The following is a 19,007-nucleotide window of genomic DNA, read 5'->3' as shown; positions in this document are numbered from 1 at the left end:
ATTTCATTGGGGAGTTGCTTACAGTTTCAGAGGTTTAGTCCATCATCGTGGTGGGGAGCATGGGAGCATGCAGAAAGGTGTTGTAGCAATTGCTGAGAGCTTTACTAAACCTAAAGTCTGACTTATTACAGTTTAGGCTATCCTGTCCTCCACGTTAAATCGCAAATATCTCAGACTCGACTCTGCTCAATGTTTTTATTAGTCAGTTGGATAAAACTAATGGTACAGTAACCAAAACTGTCGACACAAAATAATAATAATAATAATAATAGATAAAAAACTATATTATACAGCTAGATTGTGATAAGTCTAAGACAAATAATTTAGAAATAGAACCAATTTACATTTTTAATGTAATGAACAGCTCCGTGACCACTACATTCAATAACATGTGGTGGAAAGCCTGCAGCTGCACCGCAATTCAGTGTGAGCCTGCTTTGTTTCAGAAGTCGGGGTGGAAAGTAAGAGCACAACCTAAGACAATCGTAACAGCATAAGGACAAGGCGGGGCAATAGGGCTATGACGGTGTCTTACTATTCACCCGCGTGTCCATGGGAAGAACTAGAACCAAAGCTTCAGGACACAATGTACCACACCAGTGAACTTTTTCTTCTGAAACAACCCGCTTCTCACTAACACTTAGCTCAGAAACCAAACTGACCACAGGGTCCCAGCTGAGCATAAAAGCAATGAACAGCCAAGTAATCGTACAGATCTCACAAGGTGCAATATGACATTGTCGTTAACGAAGAGACAAAAGAATTTGGCGGTTCAGCTCTGCAATGATCTAACATATACAGAAGGAGAATGTTATTTAAATAAAGGCTAATGCTGGGGGTTGGTGGTGTACATCTTTCATCTCAGTACTAAGGAGACAGGCAGGTGGATCTCTGTGAGTCCAAGGCCAGCCTGGTCTACAGAGCTAGTTCCAGGACAGCCACGCTGCACAGAGAAACACTGACTCTCCCACCCCTAATAAAAACCCCAACCAACCAACCAAACAAACAAAAAACTCTAAGGAAGTTGGAAGGGGCCTGGGACTGGTGACTAGAACAAATAACTAGGGTGAGGATGAGTGGCCCTCAGTATGAAATGAGATAACTTACAAGTTCAACAAGTGCTTCAGGAGCTTCATGCACAATGCACAGGCACCCTCTCTGAGGGCCTTATTATTTTCCTTCCTCATACCATATCCCTGCCCAGCTCCTGCAATGTGATTACTTACCCATTTATCTATTTACTCATTCAAATATTTACTAAGTTTCCATTATGTGCCAAGCACTATATGTGTGTGTGTGTGTGTGTGTATACATACATATACACATACATATACTTGATGGCACTGAGAAAAGACCTTCAGGCTGTGCATCTACAATACTAACACTCTACCACTGACCTATATCCCCAGTCTCCTAGGATATTTCAGTTAGTAAATGGTATTAAAATATTTGTCTCTAAACTACTTGTATAGTAGAAGACAAATTCCATCATATTTTGGGCGGTCAAGTGCTGTGGGAAGTCCTTCTGTATATGTGTTGTTTTTATTGGTTAATGAATAAAGAAGCTGTTTTGGCCAGTGGCTTAGCAATATCGAGCTAGGCGGGGAAAACTAAAGTAAATGCTAGGAAAAAGAAGACAGAGTCAGGGAGACGCCCCAGAGGGGAAAGACACAAGCTGCCACCTGGAACCTTGCTGGTAGGCCAGGAGCCTCGCGGTAAAATATAAACTAGCACAAATGGGTTAATTTAATATGTACGAGCTTGCTAGGAATGCTATAGTGATTGGCCAAGCAGTGGTTTAATTAATACAGTTTCTGTGTGGTTATTTCGGGAGTCTGGGCGGCTGGGATATGAACAAGCAGCCTAATACAACAGTCAAGATGGCTACATTGAGGAGACATTCGAGAGACTACAGAGAGAGAACACAATAAAAGTAAGTGCTAGGAATGAACGCACAATGGACCTAAACAAGTGGCCAGTCATGCCTATGACCCTACCCTTGCTGTGTATGTCTCCATCACCCCTGTTCCCAGTTAGCCTTCATCATCTGCATAAGCTAAAGGAAAATGAAGGCCAAGTAGAGCCCCAGCTCCGGACAATGTTCCTGACTCCCTGGACATCTGAACACGGCCATTCCCTATTTCAGAGCAATGCCCCTGCTATGTGTGTCACTGGCTCGTCTGTCTTCGCCATTCCCCTCTCGCCTGTAGCCACCCAGCCCTCCCTGGAGTTCCCAGAGATAAACCCGAACAAAGCCTTTTCCATTCAAACTGAACTGTTGCTCGGATTTTAAATATTTTTTGAGGTAAGACAACTTGAAAGGTTTATTTTAGAAAACTAACAGGTTGGCATTTTAGGGCACGAAGCATTCAACAAACAACAAAAATCCCTTACTCTGAAACAATGATGTTCTAATTTTGAGGTTCCTGAGTATCAAAATACATTGAACTATAGATAAAGCACTCACTAATCTTCTATTTTCCTAATTTCAAAGAGCAACATCCACTTCCTCACTCTCTCGCCCAGGGATGACCACCCTTTCTTCCAAGCCAAGAACAGTACTCCTTCGGAGACCAGCCTTGAAGGAAAAGACAGCCTCACTTAGTGCACAGCTTTGGGGCCAGGGACCTATCAGGAAGACACTGAGGGTGGTTCCTCCTATAAAATGAGTTCATGCCCCTGTGAACAGATGAACTTACAGACTTGTCCTGGTGACTCATATTGAAAATAATATTCGAGGGAAGTGTGGGAGGGTGTATAGCTCAGAGGTACAGCGTTTGCCTGGCATGCACAAGAGCATCCACCACACAGGCAAAATATTAGTAAAAATGAATACATCTGTAAATAAGATTTTAAAGTATACATTTCAGGAAGGATACAGCCCCTTCCAACAGAGACTAAATGTATTTCAAAAGAGTCACCGAGGTAACTTGTAGAAAGAGACTGCTGTGAAAGAATGGGCTACGAGGAAAGTCCTCGAAGGCCTCCACGTTTGGGGTCTAGTCTTACTCCTGTCTGAACAAGGTGCCATCAGCTTTAGCTTGTTCCTGCAGTTTCCTGTGGCCCACCAAAGGCTACTAGGAATTATCCCAGCAGCACGGACAGGAGCTGGTCCCCTGTTCTCTTTTCCTACCAGGAGCTCTTTTAAGCCAGCCAGCAAAAACTGAAGCAGCAAACCTTAGAATCTGAGGACTCAAGGGGCCTTTAGGCTCCCATTCCTGGGAACCAGCCTGTGACCAACCTATAGGGTATGGTACATTGCTGACCTGCATTTAACCTTGTATTTAACCAGCTGTTAGACAGTGACTGGAAGGTGTGGGAAGTATAAGGATTCCCCTTAGCTGATCATATAATTCACAGGAAACTAAATTGGGGGGAAAGGGTGGTTCCAGGAAATGAGCTACAAGATGCCTCTACCGGGTAGGAAGATGTGGTCAGTGGCCTCTTCCTGTTTAAATCCTGACCTATGAGTCTGGCCGAACAGCCAAGATTCCTAGGATGTTCTGCTATCATACCGGTGTCTGCTATCCAGTACACATCCAAGTTCACTGTCTGAAATGTCACATTTAAGTGCTAGATTAGATTATCCCTCTAAGGAGGGCAGACTCCGGTTCCTGGAGGAGTTTTGGTAGTTTGCCTGCATGTTGGAATGCACACCTCTGCAAATCTCTCTGGGCTAATGCAAGGCGTAGATTCCCTCCATAGTCCCGTGTATGCACACTTTGGGGAAGAAGCAGAACATCATGGTGGCGGAACAAAAGAACCAATTGCCTGAATATATATCTCAACCCCCTCACTTAACAACAGTGAAACCTGGGAAAATTATACAGTATCTCCCACATGAAATAACCAGGGGCATGAGGATAATTACTGGGATGAATCACGAATTAGCCTTAGTAAAGTTCTCAGCGTGGGGCTTGGCGACGGCGTAAGTTATTCTCGGAACGCTCACTAAACAAAAATACAAATTTCTCCATCCCGGTAAACGTCTATAGAAGGATGTCGGGGTGAGACAGGAAAGCCCTCTCCAAACTGTTACGACTCTCTCTACTCAAGGATATCCCCCTAATAAAACTCCCAAGCCAGATCTTCGAGCGTTCACTGAGGGAAGGTTGTAAAGGCCAGAAATGGGGTATCCGCTGCCAGAAAACATGTTCAGCGTCAACTACAAAACAAATGCACACATCCAGCAGCTAAAGAAACAAAACGGAACATCCCTAGTGTCAGCCAATAGTCAGACGCTGGAGCCATGAAATGCCTTCCCTCATAGATTTAATGTCCTCAGAGGGGACCCTAGGCCTCCTCACATACTCTGGGGCTCTCACTGCACAGTTAAGCAGGCGATACAGGATATCAAAAACATCTAAAGTATGCAAATAAAATATTCAAAGAAAACAGTGTAAAATGGAAAAGTTCAGACTAAAACCTCACATTAAACTTGCCCGTGAGAAACTGTTAAGAAATCGTAGAGAGGCACACATCTCTACCAGAAATCAGGCACTGAGGATGGCTTATCACGTGTAAGCGGGCTACCTAGAAAACAAATGTTTCCAGCACTCACATAGTGCACGCTGTGAAAATGAAAGAGCACTGCCTTTGGGGTCTTTTCAACCCTTCAAACAAGTTTTAAATTCCCTGTTAAGATAAAAGGTCCATCTAGACATGGTGACCCATCCCTGTAATGACAGCCCTTAGGAGGCCGAGGCCTGGGCTTCACAGGATGATCCTGTCTTAAAAAAGAAAAAAAAGAAAGAAAGAAAGAAAGAAAGAGGGACGGAGGGAGGGAAGGAGGAAGGGAGGGAGGGAAGGAGGAAGGGAGGGAGGGAGGAAGGAAGGAAGAAAGGAAGGAAGGAAGGAAGGAAGGAAGGAAGGAAGGAAGGGAGAAAGAGAAACAGGGACTATGGCTGGATAGAGTATTTGTCTAGAATGCGTAAGAAGCCCTAGGTTCAATCTCCGGCAGTCAAGAAAAAAATAAAATTAAATGAATAGGAATGCAACCCAAAGGTAGAGTGCCTTGTTCGACTACTATGTTCAAGGCCCTGATGTCTTGGGTTCTATTCATAGCACTAGAAAAAAGTTCCTATGCAACAAAATAACTTATTGGATAAAACAAAACCTTCCGCATTAAAAGATTAGGTGGTAGACAGATCCCCAACAAGCAGAAAAGGAAAAGAGTTTCTAGGTGGATTACTATTCTTTTCACTTGAACATTTGAGGCGACCAACTTCCTGCTCCTTCTCCCTCACTAGTGGGCTTTTTCCTGTCAGAAAGTATTCAGTGGGCTTTCAAATCTCCCACAAGAGGGGGATGGGGGCTCCTACAGTAGGAACCAATCAGCTTCCCTTTCTTTGTCTGGATTATCCAATCTCCTGCACTAGCCCAAACCAGCCAATTAAGAGAGAAAGGGGGAACTCAATCCATCCCCAAATATAAAAGTTTTGGTTCTGCCAAACAAACTCTGATTTTCAGGTCTGGATCCCCTCTCCACTGGGGTTGTCTCTCTCTCTGTCTCTCTATTCTTTTTCCCTGTCCTCCCTTCTCCCTTCTCCCCACACTCCTTCCCCTGCCTCTAGTGTGCTTCTGCTTGCAATAAAACTTGGCTGAGTGCTGAGACCCTGTTTTTACTGCCTTCTTATTCTTTAAATCAGCAGGGGGAAAAAAGAGCCCATTCCTGCAGCTTTAGAGAACACCACCGTAGGCAGTAGATTTAAAAGTTGAAAATAAAAACTGATGTCAGGCAACAATCACAGGTTATCTATCATACTTGAGGTTACTTTTGCTTCTTTTTTCCCCCAGAAGCTAACACAGTTTGGAGGTTTTTCCAATTCCAGCCCTTGACTGTTGGCATGCCTAGCAGTAGTCTCCTGCTCATATCCTCAATAAACATCATTGGAATAAAAAAATATAGAAAAGAAAATAATAAGCACAAACAGAAAGAACATCCGCCCCCCCCACCCCGTGCAGTCTTTTAGCATAGACACACACAAGGCTAGGAAGGATCCAGGAGTGGCACAAACTGAAACAGGAGAACCTAGATAATCTTATCAAGCACTGTACACACACACACACACACACACACACACACACACACACACACACACGCTCAAATGAGGTTATCGGATTACAAAACTTGGCCGAGAAGTGTTAAGGCAAATGCATGTTTATTTTTGTAAACAGTGGTCTCTGGTTTACTTTTTCACAGCAGTCCATGTTGAATCACCACTCAGAGGGCTTCGTTTCTAAGATTTTTAAAATCTGAGCAAGTGGGAAGAAAACGAGAGGTGGCACTTCTCAAAAAAGCATTAAATGCCCTATAAGAGATATTTCAAAGAAAAGCAAGCAATCTTTGCTCCGCTTTGGAACTTGGAGCAAGGAGAAAACTGTTCCACTAACCTTCCTTTCTAAAGAACTAAGACTTTGTCTCCAGCGTCTCCAAGAAAACCAGTAAGTGATCCCAGCACTGCTGACACCCCAACCAAGGGCAGTTTACAGGTCTCAAGGAAGGTAGTAGGACCGAGTCAGTCAGGGGGTTACCGCGTCAGTCGGGGGTTACCGTTACCCACTCACACTGACTTTATTAATGCAAAATTCTTTCAAAATAGTGAAGCTGTGGGAGAGCGAACAAACCCCCCAAGCCCCAATTCAGATCTTACACACCAGAAGTGCACTATTTTGACTTTGAATGAACCCGCTGGAGCAGGAAGGTGTCTGGCGTCACAGGATGTCGCGGTTCAGTCGCCCGCAGCCGCGGTCTAACCCTGGCTGTGCTCCCACCCACCCACCATCAACTTCCCGCGGCTTCACCTCAGTACACCCACCACCCCAGCTCGCCGTGGAATCCTCTCCTCGCCTCTAAAACCGGCACTTCATTTCCCAAAGCAGCAATGTCCCTCTCCCTCCTAACAGCTGCGGGTGGCGCCGCCCCAGGCCCTGTGCAGCGGGGAGTGCGTGTGGACACGCACAAAGGTCCCTCCTCACCCCAACCAAGCGGCGGGGGAAACCGGGGCGCAGACAGGACGCGGCGGAGCGCGGGCAGGGCTGGGGGTTCCGGCACCAGGCCCCTCCGCCACCCCACACCGCAGATCCGGGAGCCCCGCAACTGCCCTTCCCGCGTCCCCACTCCGGGCAGACGCGGGGAGCCGGCGGCCCTACCTCCAGCAGCAGCCCGAGCAGCAGCGCCGCCACCCTGCCGAGCCGGCGGCTCATGGCTCCCGCGAGGCCCGTCCGAAGCCCGGCTGCGCGGCGGGCTCTGAGCCGGTCCACACCCGGGGACCGGCGTGCAGACTCCGGGGAAACCGGCCGACGCCGGCACAAGGACGCGCCGCAAGCCGGCGGAGCTCGAGGACGTGCCGGGCCGCCCTCGCCGCGCGCCCCCGACCCACCGCACGGGCGCGCGCTCGCGGGCTCGGAGCCGGCAAGGTCTGTGGGGCGCGCTGCGGGACGCGGAGCCGGCGGGCTGGGTGCGAAGTCTGCCAGGTGTCTCCTTTCCAGGAGGAGACCATCTTGTCTCACCTCGATCGTTCTGGGAAGATTTATTAAAGGACGCCGTGTTTGGGGAGACTGGGGGATGGATACGGAGGAGCCCACTACTGGGGCCTTCCTGAAGTTTCTACGGGAGACCTCACTGTGGCTTCTGCAGGTGAGGTGGGCTGCGCATCCCGGGGGCCCCAGCATGATGGAAAGGACAATAAAATCGCAAGGAAAGGACAGCTGACTGCAAAAGGTTGGTGCAGGTTTATGCCGACATCTTTCTGTCTGGCTCTGCTAGGACCTCACCTTTGAGTCCCTTAATGTACCTCACCTTTGAAGGAGGCACTTTGACCACAGAGAATGCTGTTGACAGTAGTGTCCACTCTCACTCACAGACGCCGTCTTTGTTTTTCCACAGGCTCAGATGCCACCTAATTCAAGAAATTACTGAAGCATTGGTTGACCTTGTAAGATGTATCGTACCTAACCTAGAGGCCAAATACACAGAGGTGGATGAGAAAACAGTCCATAGAGTCTAAAGAGAGATCCAGTTTAAACAACTGTGATACAGGGTGCTGAGTATAGAGATCAGGAAGTTAGAGTTGTTTAGGATCAGAGCCGTCCATCAGCCGGTAAAAATATTTGCCAGAAAAGCCGGAGGAAGATAATTCCACCCTGGAATTCTAAGACAGGAAGAATCAACTCATTGACCTCCACATGGACGCATGGAGCATATGCATGCCTTCACACAAACACATCTCTCTCTCCCTCTCTCTCTCTCACACATGCACTTACAATAATGAATTAAATAATCTTAATAGCTAGAGTTGGTTAAATGACAGAAGTACCTCCAACAGGCATGCAAAGAAGAAGTTTACAGAAATAGATCTCTCATGAGGCAAGTCTCAAATACTTAGGCAACTTTCAATACAAGCACTTATTTGGTTAAGATAGAACATGTACATGAAACTACACCTGTTAGAAATGGCAAGAGAAGCAGAAAAAAAGATGTCTTCATGCTTACCCCAAGTTCCACGTTCCATCAAAGTAATAGTTTCGTGAAGTTTTATAGTAACAGAATAAGAGGGGCAAAAATTAAGCCCTTTGATGAAAACATTAAGTAGGTAGTTTACAGGGAAGCAGGGAAGGCCACTTTGGGCCTGATGATTTTCTTAGCTCTCTGGTCACTAGAAGTAGTTTCTTTTGGGGAACTTTTACGTGTACACAGAACTGACTCAAAGCCTACGAAGGATTATTGGACTGTGGTTAACTTTGCCTTCTTTAGAAGTCTTTTTAAATTAACCTTTTTCATTTTTTGAAGAATTTCATATGTGTGTACTATATATTTGCATTCCCACAACTGTATCTCCCCTCTCCGATTCCTTCTGTGCCCTCCCACTTCCCTCAAAATATATGATCTGTGTAGATGGACTTTCTTTTCTGCCAACAGCTCCAAATAATGACATGGAGACTTCTTATTAATTGTGAAAGCATGGCCTTTAGCTTAGGCTTATTCTCAGCTAGCTCTTGTAACTTCAACTAACCCATTTATATTAACCTGTCATGTGGCAGTAGCTCTCGTTTATCTTGCAGCTCTTATTTCCTTTCCATCTGGATAGCAACTCTGCCCTTCTTCTTCCCAGAAATCCCACCTATCCTCTTTCTAGCTCTTTACCATTCAGCTCTTATTACACCAATCACAGCAACACATTTTCACACAGTATACAAATATCCCACAACAGGCCTCTTCAATTATTACTGTTACATTTATGCACGTGCACATATATTATATTGCATTATATTATATACCATACTGAGTGCACTTAGTGTTGTTCATATGAACACATTTAGAGCTGACTGCTGGGGTTGGATAACCTCAAAAGGGACTCATTCCTAAAGAAAGCTTCATCCCCCCCCTCTCTTAGCAACTGTTCATTGCCTGCACATAGCTCTTCATCTAAGAACGGGACCTTGTGAATTTCCCCCATCTGGTTTAGCATGTCAAATGGTTTGTACGTTATGCCGGTCTTATTTGAGCAACGTTTTATTATTATTATTATTGCCATTTCCAATAGTAATCCTGTCGTATCCAGAAACCATTTTATGTCAGTTGGTGTCCTGGTCCTCTGGCTCTTAGAATCTTCTGTGCCCTGCTCTATGATGTTCACAGACCGTTAGATAGGGAGATTGTGTTGTGTGTGTGTGTGTGTGTGTGTGTGTGTGTGTGTGTGCGTGCGTGCGTGTGTGTATATATCCATTGAAGTTCCTGTGGTCACTTACTCTCTGGATTTTGGCCAGTTGTGGATCGCTATAGTAGCCTCCATCTACTGCAAAAAAAGAAACTTCTGTAGACAAGCAACAAGAACTACACTTATCTGTGGATATGAGAGTTCATTTTTTTAGAGTACAGTTAAAACTGTATTCATTCAGAAAAAATGGCAACAGTATGTTCTCTTTTAAGGTTTATGAACTCTGCAGCCCCAGGTAACTGACTAGGCTTTCAGTACCAAGAATTCCTGTCTTTTGAACAGAACTGATTAGACAGCTTTGGTTACCTGGAAGATTTAAGCACCCACCATTGGGAATATCCTGCTGGGTGGGCCAGTCATTGTTGTGGTTTGCAGGATTTACAGCTGGGTAGGACTTTTGATTGCTTTTCTCCCTGTCAATTTACATAACACCTTCTCTTACTACAGCAGCCAATCCTCAGGGAAGAGGCTTGTTTTAGGTCAGGTACAGCGCAATTCCTCCAGATCCTGTGTCCGCTGTGGAGTCTTCACCAACAGGTCTTATTTCCAAGTTCTGGGAGGCAGTCAAGGACATTGAAAGTAGCCTGAATTGTCTAAGGAGTCCTTAAACTCCCCTGACCAACAAACTGAAGAGTGTTTCCCATACCTAACTGTCTTAGTTAGAGTTTTTATTGTTGTGAAGGGATATCATGGCCATGGCAACTCTTATAAAAGAGTGACTTACAAGTTCAGAGGTTTAGTCCATTATCATCACGGCAAGAAGCATGGCCGCATGCAGGCAGATGTGGTTCTGGAGAAAAAGCCACAGCTTCTACATCTGGATTGGCAGCCCAGCACAATGGGCCTGACTTGAGCATTTGAAACTTCAAAGCCTTCCCCCGGTGACACATATCCTTTAACAAGATCTTGTCTTCTAATAGTGCCATTCTCTGTTGACCAAGAAATCAAATTTATGAGCTTATGGAGGCCACTCCTATTCAAACCACCACACTGAAACTGAAGTTTTTGTTAGCCTATGGTTATTAGGGGAGCATTGTCACCCCATGAAGTATAAATTTATTTTTAAAGTTTTATAGATTTACCTGTGAGTATTAGGACAAATGTTTAGAATGCACTTAGGTATTGTGCTGGTTTAGTAAAATGACGGTTGTCTCTTGTCCCCCAAATCCATAACTTCTTTAGCCCTTGGAAGTTGGCTAGATTCCCTGTACAAGACCTGATTTTCTTCTTGTAGAATGAGTCTTAAATCCGATTAGAGAGCTATTAGTTACATAAAGGTGTGTGTGCCACTATTTCATCCTTAGGTTTATTGTGCCATGCTGGTCATTGTTGTGACTCATGGGTATCATATCTGGGTAGGACTGTCGGTTGATTCCCATTCTTGAAAGCTTTCATGATATCTTCTGGTGTCGTGAAAGTAATTCTTAAAGAGGAATCATTTAAGTTAGTTCCATCTCAGTGACCTCTGGGCCCTGTTTCTGAAGTATATGGTGTCTGCAGCAATAGGAACTTACTTTCCACCTCTTGGGGGACAACCAAGGGCAATAGCTATAGTCTGTAATGTTTTGGGATTCTCTTGGACAACCCTGACCAGCAAGTGAAAAATGGACTTCTCATGCCGGGTGTTGAGAGTTTTGTTAAGTGGTCATTGGCTCTTGGGGGAAGCATTGCCAGCTCAGGTAAGAAATTTTCATTTAAATCATATCTATATTTATACATAGATTTATATGAATTATAGGTGTTTTCTGTTTTTAGTTTGGGGGTGTTGTTTTTTAAGATAGTGAATAATATGATTTCTTACAACTTTTTCAAGATATCATTACTATTTTACTTTCCTCTTTCCTTTGTCTGTATTGATTTCCCTCTCCTAAACATAATAAAGGCAATATTCAGCAAGCCAACAGTTGACATCAATCTAAGTGGAGAGAAACTCCCAGCGATTCTACTGAAATCAGGAACCAGACTCGTTGTCCACTCTCTCTATACGTATTCAATATAGTTCTTGAGGTCCTACCTAGAGCAATAAGACATAAAGAGGAGATCAAGGTGATACAAATCGGAAAAGAAGAAGTCAAATTCTCACTGTTTGCTGATAATATGATAGTTTACATGAGTGATCCCAACAATTCTAACAAGGAACTTTTACAACTCATAAACACTTTCAGTAATGTAGCAGGATACAAGATTAACTCAAAAAAAATCAGTAACCCTTCTGTACACAGATAATAAAAGGGCTGAGGAAGAAATCAGAGAATCAACACCCTTCACAATAACCCCAAATAGCAAAAAATATCTCTGAGTAACTCTAACCAAATAAGTGGAAGACTTGTATGTCAAAAATTTAAATCTTTGAAGAAAGAAATTGAAGAAGACACCAGAAAGTGGAAAGATTTCCCATGCTCTTGGGTAGACAGAATTAACATAGAAAAAATGGCAGTTTAACCAAAAGCAATCTACAGATTCAACGCAATGCCCATCAAAATCCCAGGGAAATTCTTCAAAGACCTTGAAAGAACAGTACTCAACTTCATATGGAAAAACAAAAAACCCAGAATAGCCAAAAACCATCATGTACAATAACAGAACTTCTGGAGGCATCATAATTCCTGACTTCAAACTCTACTACAGAGCTACAGTACTGAAAACAGCCTGGTATTGGCATAAGAACAGACAAGAGGACCAATGGAACTGAATAGAAGACCCAGATATCAATCCACACATCATCGAACACCTAATTTTTGACAATATAGCCAAAACTATTGTATGGAAAAAAGAAAGCATATTTAACAAGTGGTGCTGGCATAACTGGATATCAACATATAGAAGAATGAAAATAGACCCGTATCAATCACCATGCATAAAACTCAAGTCCAAGTGGTTCAAAGACCTTGACATAAAGCCAGCTACAATGAACCTTATAGAAGAGAAAGTGGGAAGTACACTTAAACGCATTGGCACTGGAGACCACTTCCTAATATAACTCCAGCAGCACAGACACCGAGAGAAACAATTAAGGAATGGGACCTCCTGAGACTGAAAAGCTCCTGTAAATCAAAGGACACGGTCAACAAGACAAAACGACAGCCTACAGAATGGGAAAAGATCTTCACTAACCCTACATCAGAGGTCCGATCTCCAAAATATACAAAGAACTCAAGAAACTGGTCACCAAAAGAACACATAATCCTATAAAAAAATTGAAGTACAGCCCTAAACAGAGAACTCTCAACAGAGGAATCTAAAATGGCTGAAAGACACTTAAGGAAATGTTAAACATCCGTAATCATCAGAGAAATGCAAATCAAAACAACTCTGAGATTCCATCTTACACCTGTAAGAATGGCTAAGATCAAAAACACTGATGACAACTTATACTGGAGAGGTTGTGGGGAAAAAGAACACTCCTGCATCGCTGGTGGGAATGCAAACTGGTATAACCCCTCTGGATGTCAGTGTGGTGATTTCTCAGAAAATTAGGAAACAACCTTCCTCAAGACCCAGTAATACCACTTTTGGGTATATATCCAAAGGATGCTCAATAGGACATGTACTCAACTATGTTCATAGCAGCTTTGTTTGTCATAGATAGAACCTGGAAACAACCTAAATGCCCCTCGACCGAAGAATGGATAAGGAAAATGTGTACATTTACACAATGGAATACTAAACAGCAGAAAAAAATGACATCTTCAATTTTGCAGTAAAATGGATGGAGCTAGAAAACATTATTTTGAGTAAGGTAATCCAGACACAGAAAGATAATTATCACATGTACTCACTCATAGATTGTTTTTAAACATAAAGCAAGAAAACCAGCCTATAAACCATAATCCCAGAGAACTTAGACAACAATGCGGACACTAAGAGAGACTTACATAGATCTAATCTACATGGGAAGTAGAAAGTAGAGAAAGACAAGGCCTCCTGAGTAAATTGGGAGCATGAGGACCTTGGGGGAGGGTTGAAGTGGGGAGGAGAGAGGCAGGGAGGTGAGCAGAGAAAAATGTAGAGCTCAATAAAAATCAATAAAAACAAAAACACATGGGATATACAATTGTAGCCATTTTGGCAACAGACAATGGGCCACACATGTTATTACTTATAACATTATAATATAATTATACACACATGTATATATGTGTATATATGTATATATATCATGAATAAAGTCAGTGAAGAAAAAAACACCTCATGCTAATGTGGGGTTTTCCCTTTTACCATTTTTTTTAATGTGCATTGGTGTTTTGCCTGCACCGGTATATCAGGTATCCTGGAACTGGAGTTACACAGTTATAAGCTGCCATGTGGGTGCTAGGAATTTAACCCTGTTCCTCTGGAAGAACAACCAGTGTTCTTAATCATAGAGCCAACTCTCCAGTCTCCTTTTCCTATATAAACTCCCATTAGCTAATGCCCAACATCTGTCTCCTCTATATCCAGAGGCAGTCCTTTGTATCCCTGGGACAAATACCCCTTCCACCTATCCCTTGTTCCTTTACCCCTCTCCCTCAGCCTCTCTCTCCTGTGTTGGTTTCTTATTTCCTGCCCATTGTCCTTCTGTGTGAAATAAATCTCCTTTGTGCTAAGAACTTCACCTTGGAGTATCTTGAACTGATACTGCTCCCAACAACTCAGACCAAGGGGAAAACCAAATGCTTCTGTTCAGTATTAAAGGAACGTTTATGATTGAAAGTAAAACAGAGAGTAAGAGATTCCTGTGGAAATAGCAGCTTATGGTGTACAATGAAATTAAAGGATTCTGGAGTACTTGGCAACAGAAACATAAAAGATTGTGTATGAGTTATAGCAAAAGTTTAATTTAAATCATAGGAATAATCTTGTTTTGCTACTTGAATAATTAAGGTTTAAGAAGAATCAATGTTTTAGGGGAAAAAAAGCAATTATTAGGGCTGTAGCAGATTGGCACTATGCCACCATCTCTAACTCCAGTTCCAGAGGATTCAGTGACTTATGGCCCCTGTGGGCAATGGGAATGCACACATGCATATATGTTGGCAAAACACTCATTTATATAAATAAAATATACTTTTTAAAAAAGGAAGAGAAAAGGTCTTCTTTTAAAAAATATCTAGTGCATGTGTCTCAATATATTGGTTATTCTATTTTCAGAATTGATTTGTAATAAAGGAGTAATTGTGGGATAGACATTCATCGCAAACTTCTGAACTCTCAGGATGACTAGGTCGTACATCCATGACAGGACTGCAGTGGATGAGATGACAAAGTCCACCCAGTACATGACCACAAATAAAGCCACCAGCAGCAAGATGGTCTGGGTGGCTCTTTGCTCAGGGGATGCTCTCCGGTGGTGGAGGCTGTGAAGATGCTCACATTGCCTCTGATGTCTGAATAAGATAATTACCATGTATGCACTTGTGGTCACCATCACTCCTACGAGAAATACATCTCTAGACATTGTCATTGTTAAAATCAATCCTCTGATAATGTAGTTCATGGGGAAGAGTGAGCAGGATTTAGTGACCTTCATCTGTTTGGTTTCACTCACGTTGGTAAAAGCACCAGCATAGAAGATACAGCTACTGCTGAATGATAAATTGAGAGACCAAATATAGAAGGAAGCGTTGGTCATATTTTTTTTCATTTTTTCATTTTATGTTTAAATTTTGCCAACCAAGAGGTACTGGGACTGATAGTGACAACCTGGAACACACTCAGGAGGCAGGTGATGCAGATGGAGAGGCCTCTCATCACTCTGTTTATGTAAAATGTTGTTTTACATTTGAAGTCATTTTTAATGTTCAGTGACTTAAAAATGTGGGTAAGCCAGATATCCCCTCCAGTGATGATCAGCAGTGTGTGAATGAAGGCCAGTTGACAGATCATGTCCATGGGCTTAGGTCTGTGACCTAGGATTATGAAAGTGTAGAAAACAAGGAGAAACATATTGGCCAGGACTCCAAGTCCAGCTTGGAAATTAAGGACATTCTTTAATGAAGACATACATGGAACATGTATTCATTGTAACATCATAGTAGAAACTCATTTCATACATCTGAAAAATAATAGAGTATACATCAGACTTGTGATTCACTGGTCAGTGTGTCTGTATTATCATTCTGTTTTATCTACTTATTCTTGATTAACCTGTCTCTTTAATTTTGGAAGTACCACATTAGACATTGCCTATATTTCTATATACCCTCAATATATCGCTGTATATAAAGCGTATTGAGCATAATAAGTGCATTCTCAGCCACATCCGACACAGGATGCACACTTTATGTGCCTGTATTGCACCTAGACCTCATGCCTTAGAAATTCAATCCTACTGATTTGACTTTCATTGCCTCATTTTATAGCTATCACTGAAAAAAGTAGTGATGAACATTAAATATTAATCATGTTTGTACTCCTAAATAAAAATTATGTTGACCTGTGGAAAAAACATGAAAGAAATTCATAAGAGTGAGGTGAGTCAGTTTCATATTTTATAATTTCAGTGAGCTCTATTTTACAACTATCCATGTTTTTATTCATAATTCTAATGGAACCACAGTTGATAATTCATGATAATCCCACTGTTTTAATCAGAGCTATGTCTATCTCAATTAGTCTATTTTTATTTTCATTTTTCAATGAACTCACCAACCCAGAAATGGAATTAAAGACAATGATACAGTTGGAGTTCATTAGTGCACTTTCCACACCCTATTAATTTTATACCCATTATTGTTATGAATGCTCCTAGATGTCTCCCAGTTTACTTCCCATTCCGTTTAAAACTTGTGTGAACTCTAGTTCTGGTTTAAAGAATTATCTCCTGGTTACCACTATCATTATTTTATCCAGTTAGTATAATTCATTACTTTAAAATCAACTCTGTGATAGAGAAATAGAAGACTACTATACAAAGATTCTAGTGAAAAAGAGTGTTCAATTGTATTTTCAACTTCACTTGCATATTCTACATATATAAGTGCATATTGTATATATAGAAATAATGCAGAAGTCAGCATATGAGACAACCCTATAACATCCCCATGAATATGACAACATAAATCACAAGAGCAAACATTTTATACATAACTATGCATAATACTATAATGTTTGCTCTTAAAAACTACATCTAGTAAAGAAATAGATTCATACCAATTGCCAGAGCCAAACGTATGATTATTTCACTAACATACATTTACAGTAGCTGCACAGTGGTGTTCTTTTTTTTTTAAGTTCTAGCATACAGGCTGGAAAGATGGCACAGTGGTTCAGAGCACGTTTTTCTCTTGTAAATGATCTGGGCTAGATTCCCAGCAATGATATAGTGGCTCATAACCATCTGTAACTCTAGTTGTAGTGAACCTGTTGCCTTCTGTTGTATTGTGTGTATGCAGGTAAAACATGTTAATATGTAAACAAAATAAGTAAATTTTAAAGTAAGAAACAAACAAAGAAAATGCGTAATTTTATTTATTAAGAATAATGCTTAATTCAAGCTTTGGTCTCCAAACTGAAAGAACTGTAGCACATTCCAATTTTAAATTGGAAATAAACAGGATATGTATCAACAGTTTATTAATTATACACCTATAATTTATTAATATGCCCAAGTATTATAATAAGTAAAAATATATTAATAAAAGTTAAAGGTGGTAATCTAAAAATTTTTTCTCATCCCACAGCTATGAACTTCAACCTCTCTACTTCATACCCATTGCTTTGTAAATATTTATCATCTACAGAAAATGACACATCTTCTCATTCCTTATATGGTTTCTATCTCTGGGGTTCACTGGAGGGGAGAATGGACCCGAAAAACCACAGCTACCAGGCCTACAAACTGATTTGTCAACATGTCCATAAACTGAGACAAGTCATTTGTTTTATTTGAAAACAATGCAGTGCTTGGGTGTTCACATTAGCTTAAGTTGCAGTCCTGAGTTGTAAGGACTAAACCTAAAGTGTATCTGTAAGCATTTGTAATAGTACGTATGCCATCACTATTAAAGGGATCCAGACCAAAAGACCTGGCGGGCAGCAGGCAGCTGTCTGAAGAAACGTGCAACAAAAGAAACAAAGAGCTGTTTTCTGCATAACTCTACAGTCTTCTGAGAAAAATCACTTTCCCCTTTCATTATCACAGTATTTGATTTTAGAATAGACTTGTTTTTGAATTTATGGTAGTCTTTGTATTCTTCTCTGAGGTGATAATAATATAATTAATGAGCATACAAGTATATTAGATCTAAAGTATCATTTTCATTTTAAGTTTTACCATAATTAGTGAGTAATGACCTAAAAGCAGTGTTACTGCTCAGAGAGAACATGGAGTGATTGTGTGACTTTCAGGTGACAAGATACATGGTGTTGGCTGATGAATTATCTATCCACTGTCTGCAACATTAGTAAGTCTGTAATTCTCTTTCTTAGCTTTGTCTGAGATTCCATCTTACACCTGTATGAGTGGCCTAGATCAAAAACACTGATGACAACATATGCTGGAAAGGAGGTGGGGTAAAGGAAACACTTATGCATTGCTGGTGGGAGTGCAAATTGGTACAACCCCTTTGGATACCAGTATGGCAATTTCTCAGAAAATAGGAGACAACCATCCTCAAGACCCAGCAATACCACTTTGGGGTATATATCCAAAGGATGCTCAATTGTACCACAAGGACATGTTCTCATGCTGTTCATAGCAGAATTATTTGTCACAGCCAGAACCTGGAAACAACTTAAATGCCGCTCGACCAAAGAATGGATAAGGAAAATGCGATACATTTACACAATGGAGTACTATAGAGCAGCAAAAAATAATGACATTTGAGATTTGCAGGCAAATGTATGGATCTAGAAAACATCAAATTGAGTGAAGTAACCAGATCCAGAAAGACAAATATCATATGTACTCACTCATAAGTGGCTTCTAGACATAAAACAAACAAACAAACAAACAAACAAAAAACTAGCCTAAAATTCACAACCACAGAGAATCTTGACAACAATGAGAGAGACATACTTGAATCTAATCTACATGGGAAATAGAAAAAGACAAGATTTCCTGAGTACATTGGGAACATGAGGACCATAGAGGATGGTTGAAGGGGAGAAGAGAGGAAGGGAGGGAGCAAAGAAAAATATACAGCTCAGTAAAATCAATAAAAATAAAAATAAATAAATCATTAATATTTGAACTCTTGCTATTAAATCATTACATGTAAAAATCATCTTACTCCTAGAGATTATCTAGTTGGTAATACTGACATGTGACTTATTTCACAATGTAGTTAGTTTGATTTCAATTTTTTG

General features: G+C 41.6%; 1 protein-coding gene and 1 pseudogene across 1 annotated transcript in view; both read right to left on the bottom strand.

Moving 5' to 3' along the window:
• Window positions 1–7,372, bottom strand: part of Vopp1 (VOPP1 WW domain binding protein) — a 66,084-nt gene extending 58,712 nt beyond the window's left edge. The window contains exon 1 of the mRNA XM_075955326.1: window positions 7,153–7,372. Within this exon, the coding sequence (XP_075811441.1) occupies window positions 7,153–7,206 (54 nt within the window). The 5' untranslated portion in view covers window positions 7,207–7,372. The remainder of the gene's footprint in view (window positions 1–7,152) is intronic.
• A 7,436-nt stretch (window positions 7,373–14,808) lies between these two features.
• On the bottom strand, window positions 14,809–15,701 carry LOC142839180 (vomeronasal type-1 receptor 100-like; annotated as a pseudogene).
• Window positions 15,702–19,007: the final 3,306 nt, after the last annotated feature.

Source organism: Microtus pennsylvanicus, chromosome 21 (assembly GCF_037038515.1).
Source record: "Microtus pennsylvanicus isolate mMicPen1 chromosome 21, mMicPen1.hap1, whole genome shotgun sequence".
In the NCBI taxonomy this organism is placed as follows: domain Eukaryota; kingdom Metazoa; phylum Chordata; class Mammalia; order Rodentia; family Cricetidae; genus Microtus; species Microtus pennsylvanicus.
This window is presented reverse-complemented; position numbering and strand designations above follow the sequence as displayed.